The following is a 16,130-nucleotide window of genomic DNA, read 5'->3' as shown; positions in this document are numbered from 1 at the left end:
GCTCACAAACACTTTCTTTTGTGTTTTGGCAAACACCCAAATCCCCTCAGGCCTCCATCCATCCTCCATCTCTCTTCATGTCATCCCCCATTATTAACACCACCCCTTCCTTTTATACATCTTTGTGGCACAGCACGAGTGTGTCGATGTCACCAGATGTTTTTTTTTTTTTTCATTATAAGGTGAGAGCTGAACATAATCCAGTGATAACTTCTAGACTTCTTTCGTCTTCAATTCATCTGATGGAGTCAAGAAAGTCCTGCCAAAAATACACCGTTTTTTTTGGTCTGATGTTGGAACAGGCGATGTTATTGTTCAGATGCATGGCGCAGCAGTTTTCTCTGCTCATGGGTTTCATGGGAAGCTGTTCAAAAGCTTTGTTATTGCTATTTTAAACATTTTGGTTCCCACAATGAAATATGTTTGGTGTATTGATAATGAGCTTTGCCCTGCTTGGCCTCGCACTTTCACTCGGAAGAAAAAACTATTCGGCGAGTATTTTCCAGTCTCATGTAGAAATCATTTCTTTGGAATTCCCCGAAAACTTTTGTCATTTCTATTTTTTCTATTGTGTTCCGGCAGCCGAGTGTTCATATTCCAACACACATGGAATACAGGGGCAGCGATAGGATATGTCGTGATAGTGTATGAACAAGAACATATTTGTAGTATTGTCGAGTACTTGACTCTGGTGTTGCAGAACTGCTTTAATTTGTTTTGAAACCAAAATATGTCCAAACATCAGCTTTAAAATCTTCTGGAGTCCACTGTATCCTCTCATCCTCAGTCATCACCGGGATCTTGCCTTTAGCTACGGGGGAACATCTAGTGTTCAGAGGTTTCATTCCAACACAAAAAAGTAAATATTTGCATTTTCTGAATTGTCTATAAATTTATATATATATATATATATGCACTTAATGAAATACAAACACTGAATTATAAACAATAAAGTAACTATGATAAAAAAAATAAAAAAGGAATAGATAGCAAAATAAAAAAAAAAAAACTATACTGTATTATAAATAAACACAAATATCACAATATATCATTGACTTGGGTTTTGCCATTTTTTGAATTATCTGTATTATCAGTTCCTTAGCAACACTGGCATCTTTGTAGATCGCGATATCAAATTCAACTTTAACCTTCTTGGACTTTTTTAGCCAATATTTTGGGGGACCACAAAGATACACTCGATGGGCCCGATTCGGCCCCCTTGCCTTGACTTTGACAAATGTTTTAAATAATTTAGAATCTCCGTTATGAGAAATCTGATTTAAAGCACAGAAAACTGTTTATCAAGTAAAAAAGTTTTTAAAGTTTTTATTAGAGTTGTTTAGTGTATCGTGGCTCCAACATGTGTCTTGATCTTAGTATCGCTCAGAGGTTTGTTTAGAATCTTTTTTTCTCTCCGCCCCCTTCATGTGTGTTTGTTTATGTGTGTGTCTGCTGGGTTTCTGTGGGAGGAAGAAAGTAGTTAGCAGTTCGTGGCAGCACACTAGCACTACTTTTAACAACCGTCTCGCACCTCATTAACTCTCTTAATGAGAAAGTTATCAACCACATTCCCTGGCCTGCTCGCCGTCTCTCCCGCTCGCATGGAAGAATGAGAGTTTGTCGTCTTTCTGTTGGCCTTTTAAATAACAGTCTGTGACCAAATGATCTCTAATGTTTCTCATGATGTTGCAGATTATCATGAGATTATGAGAGAGAGATGCAAATCTCTTATTTAAACCTTAAAATCTGATCATTTGTTTTTGATATTTTCGTCAAACAACTGAAAGAGTTTGTCGTTGTTGCGATGAGATCACATAAGAGTGATACTGTGGAAGTCTGCCCCGACATACACCCTTCTTGAGCATTTGATGTGCATATCGTGCACGATGACCGGCTGATCTTCATTCACTCTTCCTCTTCTTAGGATGTCCTCTTCATTTCTTCATCATGTCCTCTTCATTTATTTATCATGTCCTCATCATGTCCTCTTCATTTCCTTATTATGTCCTCTTCATTGTTATTTTGATTTTCTCATAATTTCCTCCTAATTTCCTTATCATCTACAAATCATGTCCCCTTTATTTCCTCATCATGTCCTTTCCATGTCCTCATCATGTACCTGTCAATTCCTTTTTATGTCCTCAACATGGCCTCATCATTTTCTCAGCATGTCCTGTTGATTTCCTCACTGTGCCCTGTTCATTTCCTCATCCATCCCTGTTCATTTCCTCTTCATTTCCTTATCATGTCCTCTTTATTTCCTTACAATGTTCTCTTCATTTCCTTACCATGTCCTCTTCATTTCCTTACCATGTCCTCTTCATTTCGTTACCATGTCATCTTTATTTCCTTACGATGTCCTCTTCATTTCCTTTTCATGTCCTCTTCATTTCCTTATCATGTACTCTTCATTTCCTTATCATGTCCTCTTCATTTCCTTATCATGTCCTCTTCATTTCCTTACCATGTCCTCTTAATTTCCTTACCATGTCCTCTTCATTTCCTTATCATGTCCTCTTCATTTCCTTATCATGTCCCCTGCATTTAATTATCATGTACTCTTCATTTCCTTATCATGTCCTCTTCATTTCCTTATCATGTCCTCTTCATTTCCTTACCATGTCCTCTTCATTTCCTCATCATGTCCTCTTCATCTCCTCTTCATGTATTTATCATTTCCTCATCATGTCCTCTTCATTTCCTTATCATGTCCTCTTCATTTCCTTATCATGTCCTCTTCATTTATTTATCATGTCCTCTTAATTTCCTTATCATGTAAGTAAGTAAGTAATATTTATTTATATAGCGCTTTTCGAAACCAGGGTCACAAAGCGCTTAAACAATCAAAACAATACTCAAAAAAGTACATACTTTAAAGATCAAGATAATACTGAGAACACAACAGGAGTTCGAGTAATTCAGGGAAAAGCCTGAACAAATAGAAACGTCTTAAGATGTTTCTTAAAGGAGTCAGTAGATCAGAAACACAGAGGGAGAGGAAGATCGTTCCAAAGCTTAGGAGCAACAGCCTGAAAAGATTTCTCTCTTCATTTAATTATCATGTCCTCTTCATTACCTTATCATGTCCTCTTCATTTAATTATCATGTCCTCTTCATTTCCTTATCATGTACTCTTCATTTAATTATCATGTCCTCTTCATTGAATTATCATGTCCTCTTCATTTCCTTATCATGTCCTCTTCATTTCCTTATATTGTCCTCTTCATTTCCTTATCATGTCCTCTTCATTTCCTCATCATGTCCTCTTCATCTCCTCTTCATGTATTTATCATTTCCTCATCATGTCCTCTTCGTTTCCTCATCATGTATTTATCATTTCCTCATCATGCCTTCATTATGTCCTCCTCATGCCTTCATCACCCCCTCATCATTTCTTACCTCATCATATCCTCTTTGTTTCCTCTCCATGTCTTCCTCATGTCCTTCACTGTCATGATACATTCTATAAGCACGGCTGGCGTTGCACCAGCGTCAACAGAGCAGCAGATAGAAATCTGGGTTTAATGATGTGAATCAGACAGAAACCAGTCATTACCTTCAGCGCGCTGCTCATTTACAGGGCAGGCGCCGTGAGCGACGTCTTGATAAGATTGTTACTCCTGCAGAGTCGTTTGTAAACGATCACACTGTCAGACTAAATGCAATTATTGTTTGAGGTCCATTAAAAGCCTCCAGAATGTGAAAGTCAGGAGTTCATACACCTGAAAACATGTGTTGCGCCATCATTAGGCCACAATGGAAATGAACTGTGAGCCGCAGTAATGAACTCACTGCCCAGCTGGAGGCGAGTCGTGCATTCATCCCGCGCTCGTCCACACCTGTGATCAAGTAGAAGTGCATGAAATCATAACACAACCGGCCTGGAGTTTGACATCATTAGAGGGTTCTGGTGAAGGACCCGGAGGTCTGGAGCTGTCGCCGGGGGCAACGGCAGCAATTCATCGACTGTACAGGAGGTGGTCTGAAGACTGGCGTGTGTCTGACGATGTCCATGAAAGGAAAAAAAAAACAGCTATGAGGTGAAGTGATGCTGTGGAGGTTGTGACCTCTGCGACATGTTGTTCACAGGTCTTTAAAAACGACTCTCTGTTATTAAACATCCTGCTGACGTTCAAACTTCCTATCGTCATTCATTCAATGTGTTCCCAAAGTGTGTGAGTAGATGGAGCAGAAGTACACCAAGATTAACCTCCTGATGTTGTTGATTCTCCACATTTAATATTCAGAAGAAGTCTGATTGTAGGAAGCACCTGCTGTGAAGCTAGAAATGAGTTGATCTAAAATAGATTCTCACGGAGAATTACAGTTGTTGGTGATGACAGCATGTCTTCACGTCCTCATCATTTCCATTTAATTCCCTCATCGAGTCCTCTTTTTTTCCATTTAATTTCCTCTTCATGTCCTCTTCATGTCCTCTTCATGTCCATTTCATTTCCTTTACATGTTCTATATGTGTCCTCATCATGTCCTCTTCATATACTCAGCATGTCCTTAACATTCAATTCAATTTTATTTATCAAAACAAAGTTGTCTCAAGACACTTAATAGTTTAAGTCAGACTATATTGGAGAAAAGAAAAACAGATACCAGCAACTCAACAATGAGTGACTCACAGTTTGGCGTGTCCTCATGTCCTCCTCGTCATGTAAACTTCATGTCCTATTCCTGTTTATTAACCTCTTCATGTCCCCACCATGTCTTCTTTATGTCCTCTTCCAACCTCCAACATTGTTTATATAACATGACGGTTTGCTCACTCGGATTGACTCTGAAAAGCTTCCATAGATCAAGTTCATATTGTTGAGCTCACACATGAGTTAAAGTTGTTTGTGGGAAAAATTCAAATTGTATAAATATTTTTTTTTGTTCTTATCCACTGTCTCATTAGCTTCAAAGTCTGAGCGAGAACAAAGTTCAACACACAACGAAACCTTCGTCATTAGAAACTCTCTGGACAAACATATTTTTGTTTGTGTGTAACAATCGCGACCACAACAAAAACGAATCATTGCAGCAGCTCCTCCATAATGACATTCCCATCCAAACTCAAGTTGAAACTGCAGTTATAGTTTTGTTTTGCACACTGGAGTGTACGTGTGTGCTGTGTGGTCGTGCATGCTTAAACGCTGCATTATTAGATTTACTGTCATATGGTTGCAATGAAAACTGCGGCGGCAGGCTTCCCACTCTGCGGTGACAGTTCTCATATGTTTGTAAAGCGAAGCGGGCTTCCTTGAAAATTGTTTTAAACTAATCAGAAATGTCACAGAATCTCTGAAGCAAGACAGTCAAGGCCGAGCTCAGAAAAAATACCACTGAGGGGTAACCACAGACTATGTAAAATACAGCCTGGTCTCCCACAGAAATGTCCTGTTTGCCATTTTAAGAACGTGAGGAGAAGAAATGTAGCGTAGCTAAATTGAATATTGCTTTGGCTGCCATAACATGAAGCAGTTTAATCTATGACGGACACGGATTCATAGATCATTTGTTTCCTTACGCTGCGGAAACTGACCTCGAGGCAGTTTTTATGTATAATTGATCTAATTTGACTTAACAATGAGCTACAATAAACCGAAGTTCAGATAATTAAGTTAAGATACAACAATGACACCTAAATACTTTATAGTTAAAATATCTATGAATAAAAAAAAAAAGAAAAATGTCAAACTATAAGAATGTTTTTTTCCATGCAGATTTATTTACTGTTGACAAGCGATTTAAGTCTCATTTTTGCCTTTTAATATCTTGAAACAATATTTTTTTCTAGCGTTGTCAGGTGAATATGAATCTAATCAGACAAAACAAGACATAAATGTTTGCTCGGGTTTACTTATGCGTACGTATATCGTCAAGTCCAAGGGTGTCAAACTCACTTGCTAAAAGGGCCATAATATTTTCGCAGTCTAGCGAGACGACCAACAATTTTTTTTTTTTTTAACAAGCAGTCTCTAACAATTGAACTTAGCTCCATAGCTAAGCTAAGCTTCTCTTCATAGGTCATTAATAAATATATTTATCTACTTTGACTTTGAACCTACCGTCTGGTGGGCCTCATAAAAGAAAAATGGTGAAAAAAAACAAATTAAAAAGCAAATCACCCCAAAAAAACAGTGGAGGGAGAGAGAACAGAGTAAGTTCAGAGTGACTGATCTCTTTTTATAACTGAAAGAGCTTAAATTATTGAATATTTTACTTATGTAAGACACAGATAATTAGACGATTAATTTCCGAGTAAAAACTGCTGTTTAGTGACATCACAGCCACTAAATTCAGGCCTGACAGCTCAATGCGTCACGATTGTCATTGTTCCCGGGAACATTCATTCCGGGGAAGTCATTATTAACGTGTGCACCGCAGCATCTCAGCGTCTGTCTCAGCGTTGTTATTACAGGAAGGTGACGGGAAGGTAAGAAGGCTAATGACTCTTCAGGAGGAGCTGGGTTGACACATTCCACTCTCTCTCACACACACACACACACACACACACACGCCTTGATAAGATGAAACATCCAGACTCGAGTGAATCACAATGAAATTGTTTTCTTATCTTGGTTTGGACTGAAGGTCGGTCATATTGTTTACCTTGTGTCTTAATGGATTCAATTTGAGGCAAAAATGTTGTGTCTCATAAAAACCATGTTCCTCATATCCTGGAATCCCAGACATACTTCCATGCTGGTTTTAAGGTTGTCGTAATGATTCAGACAAAGTGCCCAGACATGGTTGCATGTTCGCCATGATGTGCCTCTCCAAAGTGGAAATCAGCTGTAAGTGTTCCGACAGTTTCCTTTTCCAGAGCTGAGAACTATTCGTCCAAGACAGAGTCGATGAAGTCATTGCCTCACCAAGACTCACTGAACGAGTCCCTCTGGGTCACTGGTGATGATTTATATTTAACACCACAAAAAAACTTCACATTTGTGGAGAAGGGAAAGTGGGTCTTATCTTGGGTAAAAAAAAAAAAAGTTTTAGAATATTTTCAAAGAAAAAAAATCAGATGAAAGACAAGAGAGTATTTAAACGTCTTCTTTTGTTCCTTTTTTTTGCTGATTAAATAAATTAACGTCTATAGAACTAACATCTACTTTTTTTCTTTGCAGGGACCTGAGTGAAAACTTCATCCAGTCCATTCCCAGAAAAGCTTTCAGAGGAGCGACTGACATCAAGAACCTGTAAGTGATTCATGTTGAAAGATTGTTTTTACTTCATTAGCACGTGTGAGTTTGTTCTGAAAACACGTTGTTGAGTCTGGATCATTGTCGGGAAAAAACTTCAAATTTCTTCAACTAAATGGTTTCATTACGTCATAAATTAAACTGAAACTGTCTGTAAATCTTTCAGCATATTGAAAGATTCAAAATATATATATATTAATATATATACAGTATATATATATGGAATAACATGTGACTCAAAGATAGAAGTGTGGAAAACCACGCTGATGAGAAACAGTTGCTAGGGACGTATGACCCGTTAACCCTTCACTAACTGACTTTCTCTCTGTGCTCTCGACAGTCAGTTGGATAAAAACCACATCGCCTGCATCGAGGACGGATCCTTCAGAGCTCTGAGAGGCTTGGAAGTTCTGTAAGTGCCCTCGAGTGACTTCATTCAGCCAATCCCTGCCTCTGTTGTGGAAGCTCTTGTTCAAACCAACACTTTTGTCGCGCCGCTAACAGCCACAACTAATGTATAGCCTTAGTTAGCGAGGCCGCGGCGAACACGCCAACATGCTCCTGGTGCGCCTCTGACAGGGGCCCCAGCAGGGAGCACCATGAAGTGAGTGTACCCCACCATTGACGGCAACCACCCCCCCTGTCCCCACCTCCTCACCCGCTCTCTCACCACCTTTTTGTGGCAGGTGTGACTCCCCCACTCTAAAATGAAAAAAACATCCTCAGTTATGAACATAGCAAAATTTAATCAACCACCCTTTGTTAAAAAAATGTATGTAAGTTTTTTTTTTTTCGATGGCGGGATTCTTTGTTGTGTTTGTGGTTTTTACATTCTTTCCTTTTACGGGGGGTTTAAAGAGTGAGAATAGTCAAACGTGTACCTGGCGTGGATGGATTGCAGATGTGTGTAGAGATTTGGGTTGTCGTGATTTAACGTGCATGAAAGGATGGGGGTTGTTTTGATGTGAGGTTTCTATGGGGGAGGGGGACAGGTTGTTGAAAAGGGGGAGCAGGTTGATGTATGGTAAAGGGTTATTAAGATGATTGAAATGACCTGATTTTCTCACTGCAGCTGATGCCTGTGCGTGTTGTATACACTCTTTATACATCTGTGTGTGTGTGTGTGTGTGTTATATACATTTTTTATACATGTGTGTGTGTGTGTTTCATACACTCTTTATTCATGTATGTGTGTGTTGTATACACTCTCTTTACGTGTGTGTGTGTGTGTTATATACACTTTTTATACGCGTGTGTATCTGTTACATACACTCTTTATTCATGTGTGTGTGTGTTATATACAATCTTTATACGTTTGAGTGTGTGTTATATACACTTTTTATACGCGTGTGTGTCTGTTACATACACTCTTTATTCATGTGTGTGTGTGTGTGTGTGTGTGTTATATACAATCTTTATACGTTTGAGTGTGTGTTATATACACTTTTTATACGCGTGTGTGTCTGTTACATACACTCTTTATTCAGGTCTGTGTGTGTTATATACACTTTTTATATGTGTGTGTATGTTATATACACTCTTTATACGTGTGTGTGTGTTACATACACTCTTTATTCATGTGTGTGTGTGTTTTATATGCCCTCTTTATACATGTGTGTGTGTGTTATATACACTTTTAATACACATGTGTGTGTGTTACATACACTCTTTATTCATGTGTGTGTGTGTGTGTGTTATATACACTCTTATACGTGTGTGTGTGTGCGTGTGTGTGTGTGTGTGTGTTATATACACTTTTTATACACGTGTGTGTCTGTTACATACACTCTTTATACGTGTGTGTGTGTGTGTGTTTGTGTGTGTTATATACACTATTTATACATGTGTCTCTCTGTGTAAATGTGTGTATTATTTACACTCTTTATGTGTTTGTGTGTGTGTGTGGTGTATTTTATATACACTCTTATGTGTGACTGTGTGAATGTGTGTTCGTAATAAACAATATACAGTATATGTATGTCTATGCATATGAGTGCATTATATAATACATAACATTTTTTTGTGTGTGCATCTTTATGTGTGCGTGTGTGTTTGAGTGTCCATAAGTGTGTGTGTTAGTCTCTCTGTGTGCGTTTATCTGTAGGTGCTTATGTGTGTGTGCGTGTGTGGTTCCTGCATTAAAAAAGGGAAAAGAGAGAATTTCTGATATCTTGTTCTTCTTGCAGAACTCTGAACAACAACAACATCAGCAGCATCCCTGTTTCCAGCTTCAACCACATGCCCAAACTACGAACATTGTGAGTCCCGCCACAGTCGTCTTCTCCACTTGAAATAATTGAACGTATACAGGCAGTATAGGAAAATAGTTACGGCGTTGCAGGCAGTGTTTGGGGGGGCAGTCCCGACCGCAGAGAGCCACAGAGAGGTTCTGTTAGCAGAGCCAGTTGTAATTATCTTCTCTATCTAAAGAACAGCAGAAATAGCTGGTGTGACCTTCAGAGCATCCTGTGTCATTACTGGATCTTAAATCATGTTGAAATCAAGACACTCTCAGTGTTTCAGTCGGTCAAAGTTGACATCATTTATGTTGGATTGCGTCGTCAACATCAACAACAACGGACCTAGTAGAAGGCACTAATTACCACACACACCAGACTCTAAAAGGATTTTGTTCTTGAAATGAAACACTAACGTGTATTTTTGACCTCGTTCTCCTCACAACAGCCGTCTTCATTCCAACAACCTTAACTGCGACTGTCACCTCGCCTGGCTGGCCCAGTGGTTGCGGCAGAGACCCACAATCGGCCTGTTCACCCAGTGCACGGGCCCGACAGAACTCCGCGGTCTCAATGTGGCTGAAATCCAGAAACACGAGTTCAGTTGCTCAGGTGAGTTCTAAGCTTGTGCGACATTTACAAACGTATATATAAAACAGGATTGTAAATTCTGATGATCACTTGGTGAGTCCTCAACACCCCTGACTACTCCATTGGTGGAAACATTCCAACATCGCTTCTTCTCAGTGGTCCTCAAGGCCACTAGATGTGAGTGTTCCATCCACGTCAGGTGTGCGTGTGAAGTTTACAACACAAACTCCAGATGAAACAGCAACTGGCGCTGCTAATGAGAAATACTGAGTCAGAATTCAAATGAAGGACACGTTCAAGGTTTCGCTAGAAAAATAAACATCTTAAATAAGAGTTTGCTGTTTGGACAGATCCGAGCATCTGCGGTTGATTTGTGTTTGCGATGTGCTGTTTCAGTGGATTTGTTGTGAAGAGGAAAATAAACAGTTCTGGTGAGTCTACTTTGGGAAGTCATCAAACACACCAGCATCATTACAGAGTAATAACTGGTATTGCCACACAATATTTTCCTCTCCAAACGACTGTTTTTGTCAAATTATATCCAGGCTTATAAACAAGACACTTAAATAAATGGTAAAAACTCGACATTTCTCACTGACAAACTTTTCTTTGTCTCTTCCAATGTACTAGAGAGTGTAGATACATGGACAGATGGATAGACAAGATGGATTTATAAATTGGTGGATGTATTCATAGATGTAAAGACGGATGTACTGATGGATGGATAGATAGATGGACAGACGGATGGATGGATGGATGGATGGATGGATGGATGGATGGATGGATGGATGGATGGACGGATGGACGGAGGGAGGGAGGGAGGGAGGGAGGGAGGGAGGGAGGGAGGGAGGGAGGGAGGGAGGGATGGATGGATGGATGGATGGATAGACATATGGATGGATAGATATATGGATGGATAGACAGATCGATGGATGGATGGGCAGATAGTTGTATAATGTATGGATTGATTAATGAATGGTCTGAGAGATAGATAGTAAGATAGATGGATGGATGGATGGACGGACATATAGATAGATAGATGTTGGATGGATATATGCCTTGATGGATGGATGGATGGATGAACAGATGGGTGGATTGCTGGATTGCTGGATTGACTGAATTATACATAGTTGGACAGATTGATGGATGGCTGGATGAAAAGATGGAAGGATAGATGGATGATTGATGGGTGAATGGATGGATGTTGAATGGTGTTTGGACAGGTGGATATATGGATGATAAATGGATGACTCAAATTCTTTAGGAAATAAGAATCTGTCATCCTGGTTCCTATAACATTCGTCTGATGTTTCATATATTAAACAGTTCTTTGCATGAGTGAGAACAACCTGAGCCGAGACTCTTCTGCTGCTCTCACTTCTGTTGTCACCCTGCAGCTATTTCTGTCTCACCACAAAGTCATGTTTCAACTGTAAACCCAACCATTCTTTCATGATGCTGTTTCTTCCTGCTGTGGAAAATGTGATCACATCTGTCAGTCATTACAGAAGCAATGAAGACGAGCAGCTGATGATGTTGAGAAAATGTTGTGCTTCCTGAAGAATGATGTTGAAACTTCATCTGTTAGCTCATAGTTAGAAGTCTGTGGGCGACAGTAGCGAGTGAATAAGAGGTAGATCAACACAGGAATGAGGGTCAAAAAGAGAGAGTTTGGGGAAACAAATGACATCAAACCAGCTCAAGTCGACCTGTCAGAGAGCTGTCGGTGTCTCGTCTGCTCCAGCTGTGCTCTGCACTCCGGCTGATCCCAGGCCTGTCAGATGTGCCGTGTTAGATCAGAAGGTAGTTCTGCTCTGCCCCACACCTGATCCCAGATCTGTCAACTCTCTTATCACGCACCTTCATCACGTCTTGTTGACCCCATTCCGGCTTCTGGAGATTCATGGAGTTGTGTTGTTGTTGTTTTTGTCGACACCAGCAGATATATAACAGTTAAAAATGTCTCGTCATGATTCTAGTTCGATCAAATTCCACGTCAATACGTCTTAAATATTCTGAGTCGTATTGACTCCTTCTCTCTCTGGTCCTTCATATGATTCTCCCGCTTCTATCTGAGCGATGATGGAACGTTGATCAAATATTCATGATCTGAAACTGAGATCAGTGAATCTGTGTAAATCAGGCCATTTAAAAGTCTGTTTTATTCATGCTATCTGGGTTAGACTCACATACACACAGACACACACACATCTGACACACACAACGTGACATACACACATGGAGACACACATTGAAACACACAAACAAATCTGACACACACACACTTAGAGACACAGACACAACGTAACATACACTCATACACAGACATATATTACACACACACACACAAACGAACACACACAAAGAGACAAACACACTCACACACAGACACACAGACACACTCACAAGGACACGCACACTCACATACACAGAGACTCAAATGAACACAGTCATTCTAGTGATGCTCTTCAACACTTCACTGACGGCAGCAGCTTTTTGAAAAGGTATCCAGAGACGGCGTGATGGGATGATGGTGTGATGGGATGATGGGATGGTGGGATATGTGCTCTGTATGCAAATGGGAAGTTGAAGTGTTTTAAACAAGAAGGGAGAAGGTTGGGGGTTGTAGCGCCGGAGAAGACGGGCTCAGGAGGAACATTTGCACAGAGATCAATGAGTATTATTGGGGGACCTTCAATCGTCTCTCTGGTTCTATTATTCATGTCTTTCCGCTCCACGTACGGTCACACTCTTTGATAGATAACCCAGTTTCTCACTCACTGATTCCACGAAACCACAACCACGATGTGTTCCGCCGGAGTCGTCTAGGGATTCATCCACGAGTCCTTCACAGTGGTGCCATGATGCCACGATTGTGCGTCGGCGTCAACAGTCAGGAAGAGTCGAGATCAAACTCTTCGTGTTGTCGACACAGGAGACACAAGGTTATGTCAGGAGTTGGCAGTTGAATTTCCTGAGGGGTAACCTGAGCATTCAGGTTACAAAGACAATGACCGTAGAAAACTATTTGTTATAGTATAATAATATAATAATAAGAAAATTAGAAATGTTATTAAGCAACTATAGAAAAAAGTTGTTTAATTGTCTAATATTCTATTTTATATACTGTTGTGTAACAAATAAATATCGCAATATTATTTTCCTAATATTTTTATAGATATTCAACAGCACTGTATCAATATTTCTTTTTTTACATTGATGTTATTCTTTTAATTGTGTTTTGCTTCCTAATCATATTTTATTTATTATAATAGTTCTTTTATGGTTTATTTTTCAATTTTTCAATTTTTTCAATTTTTTTTTTTACAATTAAAAGTCTAGAAGGCAGCAGCCTTTTCTTCTTCCAGAGCTAAAGGAACTATGAAATCTTGCCAGATTCTCAGATGACCCTTGTTGACCCTTCCTCATGATACACAGTGTATCTCCTTATTCTTACCTATACACACCACTAATATATACATTTAATTGATTACGATATCAAGATAGTTCATTTAGAGGTACAAGAATTATCATAATTTATTAAAAGAAGAAAAAAACAAAGACTTCTTAGAGATTTTATTTAAATGACTATTAAAAATAAGAACAAAATAAATATCTCTATATGATCAGTTTCATACTTTTACTCCGGATCAACAGAAATACAGTCAAATGGGCTTCATTCGGCCCTCGAGTCACGCTTTGCCTCGCTCTGTGTCAAGGTTGTTGTCTGTACGTTGATGAGTAGAGCGAAGGTCTCACATCTCTTGTGTGGTTTTTGTCTTCAGGTCATCAGGAGTCGTCCGGCGTGCAGCTGTGCAGCACCGGTGGAGGCTCCTGCCCGTCCATGTGCACCTGCAGCAACAACATCGTGGACTGCAGAGGGAAAGGACTCACGGATATTCCTGCCAACCTGCCGGACAGCATGGCCGAGATGTAGGTTTCTCTTTCTTGTTCACCCACACCAAAAAAGTGAAAATTTAAGGAATTTGTGGTGAAATGTCAACTGAAAAGAGTTGAAGAGAGCGCAGACCTCTGCCAAGCAGCTTGGTGGTGATTTTTAACCCGATATTATTTCCTGATGTTTAAGTTATTTAACACCTTTCTAGCATTTGAAAAATTGACGTTAGCCTTGAGCTCACAAAACTTTGAGTAAATTAAGATATACACACACAGACGCACACAGGAACACACATAGAAACGCAGACACTCACATCCACACACAAACACAGAGACTCTTACATGGACACACAGATATGCGCACGCACACAGTTCACTCGGTCACATATGTTTGATATTTAATTCTGTTAATATCAGTTAATTTACAAATGTATTGACACAATACACTCAGAAAACCATGGTTGTGAAGGTCGAGCTGATTGGAGCCCCCAGTCCCCCCACAAGTTAAAATAAACCAATGGGCCACTTTCTTTGTAATAAGCTCCGCCCATTGAGTAGCAAAAGCTTTCAATAGACCAGGCAGCTGTCAATCAAAGCAGCTGATTTGGTGTTTGGAAGATGATTAAAGTCAAGAAATGTTGTTATTAACCGACTGAAATGATTCAAATGATTATTCATTATCAAATGAGTCCCTTTTTTCAAGTGAAACATCTACTAATATTGACTTATCTTAAGAATCATTTGTCTGCACATGAACTATTCAAACATCTCAACATCAATCCTGGGATCACATGAGTCGCCTTGAACAGTTCTTCGTGTCTCTCCCGTATCAAGGTTTGAATATTCCTGTCAAGAGTCGACATGGAACGCTGTGATTTATAAACCATGATGATGGGGGTACAGGGGGGGGGAGTCGGTGGTTGCGTGTTATTTCAAGGAGCATGTGTGAAGTGGGGAGGACAAGTTTCTAGGTCTCCTCCTCCCTGTGGGGTCTGTTTATAAATACCCTGCTCGTGTAGAAGTCACTGATCCCATGTTCCCCAACAACCCTGACCCACTTCCACGAACCGCTGTGCTAAATTTCTTCTTTTGGACACTAGGAAGTGTTTTGATACGTCAAGCTAATGAAGTAGCATCATGTGTTTGCATGCGTAAGCATCAAAACGTCGGATCTGAGTTGTACTTCCTCCAAAATGTATGGTTAAAATGTTTTCCTGGACTGAATATGTGTTGAATATTGAACGGGCATCACAGCGGGCTGACAGCCAACTTCGGACAAGTTGTTGAACTGCTGACTTCAGCATGTTTTTCAAGACTTTTAAATATTGTTCACTTTTCTCCTTGACTGTTATCTTTGCGGTGGAAATCCCTGCTTGACCCGGGAGTCCTGGGGCCAAATCCGTCCGCCAAGTCATTTTAGGTGGTTTATATCAAAATAGATGAATGTTATGCTGATATCCTCATCTATAAAGTTGCTAATGTTCAAAATAAGATGAGCAAGAACAGGAGCTTTCAATTTGTGATCAAGTGCACTTAAACTGCTTTCATTTTGTCCAAAATTGATTTGCCTTATAATATGTTGCGCCTTATGTATTAATTCTGGTTGTACTTACTGACCTGAAATTCATTTTACGTGGTGCTGAAAAATCTGTCGAAATGTTGGTAAACTACTTTGTAAAAATGCAAAGCTCAGTAGTTACTTACTTTACTTTTTGAGGCACTGTACTATTAGGTGGCATTTATTACTCCACGAGGCACAATAGTATACTGCCTGAGGCGCCATGGTATTTCCCCGGAGACGCAGTGGTATTACTCCGCGAGGCGCTGTACTACTACTCTGTGAGGCGGTGTAGTGATACTGCGCAATGTGCTGTAGTATTAATCTGCTAGGCGCTGTAGTATTACTACACAAGTTACTCTAGTATTACTCAGCGGGGTGCTATAGTATTACTCCGCAAGGTGCATTAGTATTACTCCGCGAGATGCTGTAGTATTACTCTGCATGGTCTTGTATTATTACTTGACAAGGTGCTGCAGTATTATTCCACAATTTGCTGTATTATGTACAGCATACATATCATGTATTAAGTGCTAAGTATACTCTGTGAGGTGCTGTGGTATTTCTGTGCGGCACGGTGATATTACTCTGGAGGCGCCGTAGTATAATCCGCGAGGCACCTTGGTATTACTACGAAGCCCCACCGCG

At 39.9% G+C, this 16,130-nt stretch overlaps 1 protein-coding gene across 7 annotated transcripts in view; it reads left to right on the top strand.

The window, feature by feature from the left end:
- The window catches only part of slit1a (slit homolog 1a (Drosophila)), a 93,357-nt gene that overhangs the window by 41,029 nt on the left and 36,198 nt on the right, over positions 1–16,130 (top strand). For all 7 annotated transcript variants that reach the window (XM_087801969.1, XM_087801967.1, XM_087801963.1 and 4 more), the window contains exons 5-9: positions 7,125–7,196; positions 7,540–7,611; positions 9,386–9,457; positions 9,885–10,048; positions 13,813–13,960. In XM_087801969.1, coding sequence (XP_087658095.1) covers positions 7,125–7,196; positions 7,540–7,611; positions 9,386–9,457; positions 9,885–10,048; positions 13,813–13,960 — 528 coding nt within the window. The remainder of the gene's footprint in view (positions 1–7,124; positions 7,197–7,539; positions 7,612–9,385; positions 9,458–9,884; positions 10,049–13,812; positions 13,961–16,130) is intronic.

Source organism: Callionymus lyra, chromosome 11 (genome assembly GCF_982586985.1).
Source record: "Callionymus lyra chromosome 11, fCalLyr1.hap1.1, whole genome shotgun sequence".
Lineage (NCBI taxonomy): Eukaryota > Metazoa > Chordata > Actinopteri > Syngnathiformes > Callionymidae > Callionymus > Callionymus lyra.
The sequence above is the reverse complement of the archived record's forward strand: the minus strand, read 5'-3'. Positions and strand labels throughout refer to the sequence as shown.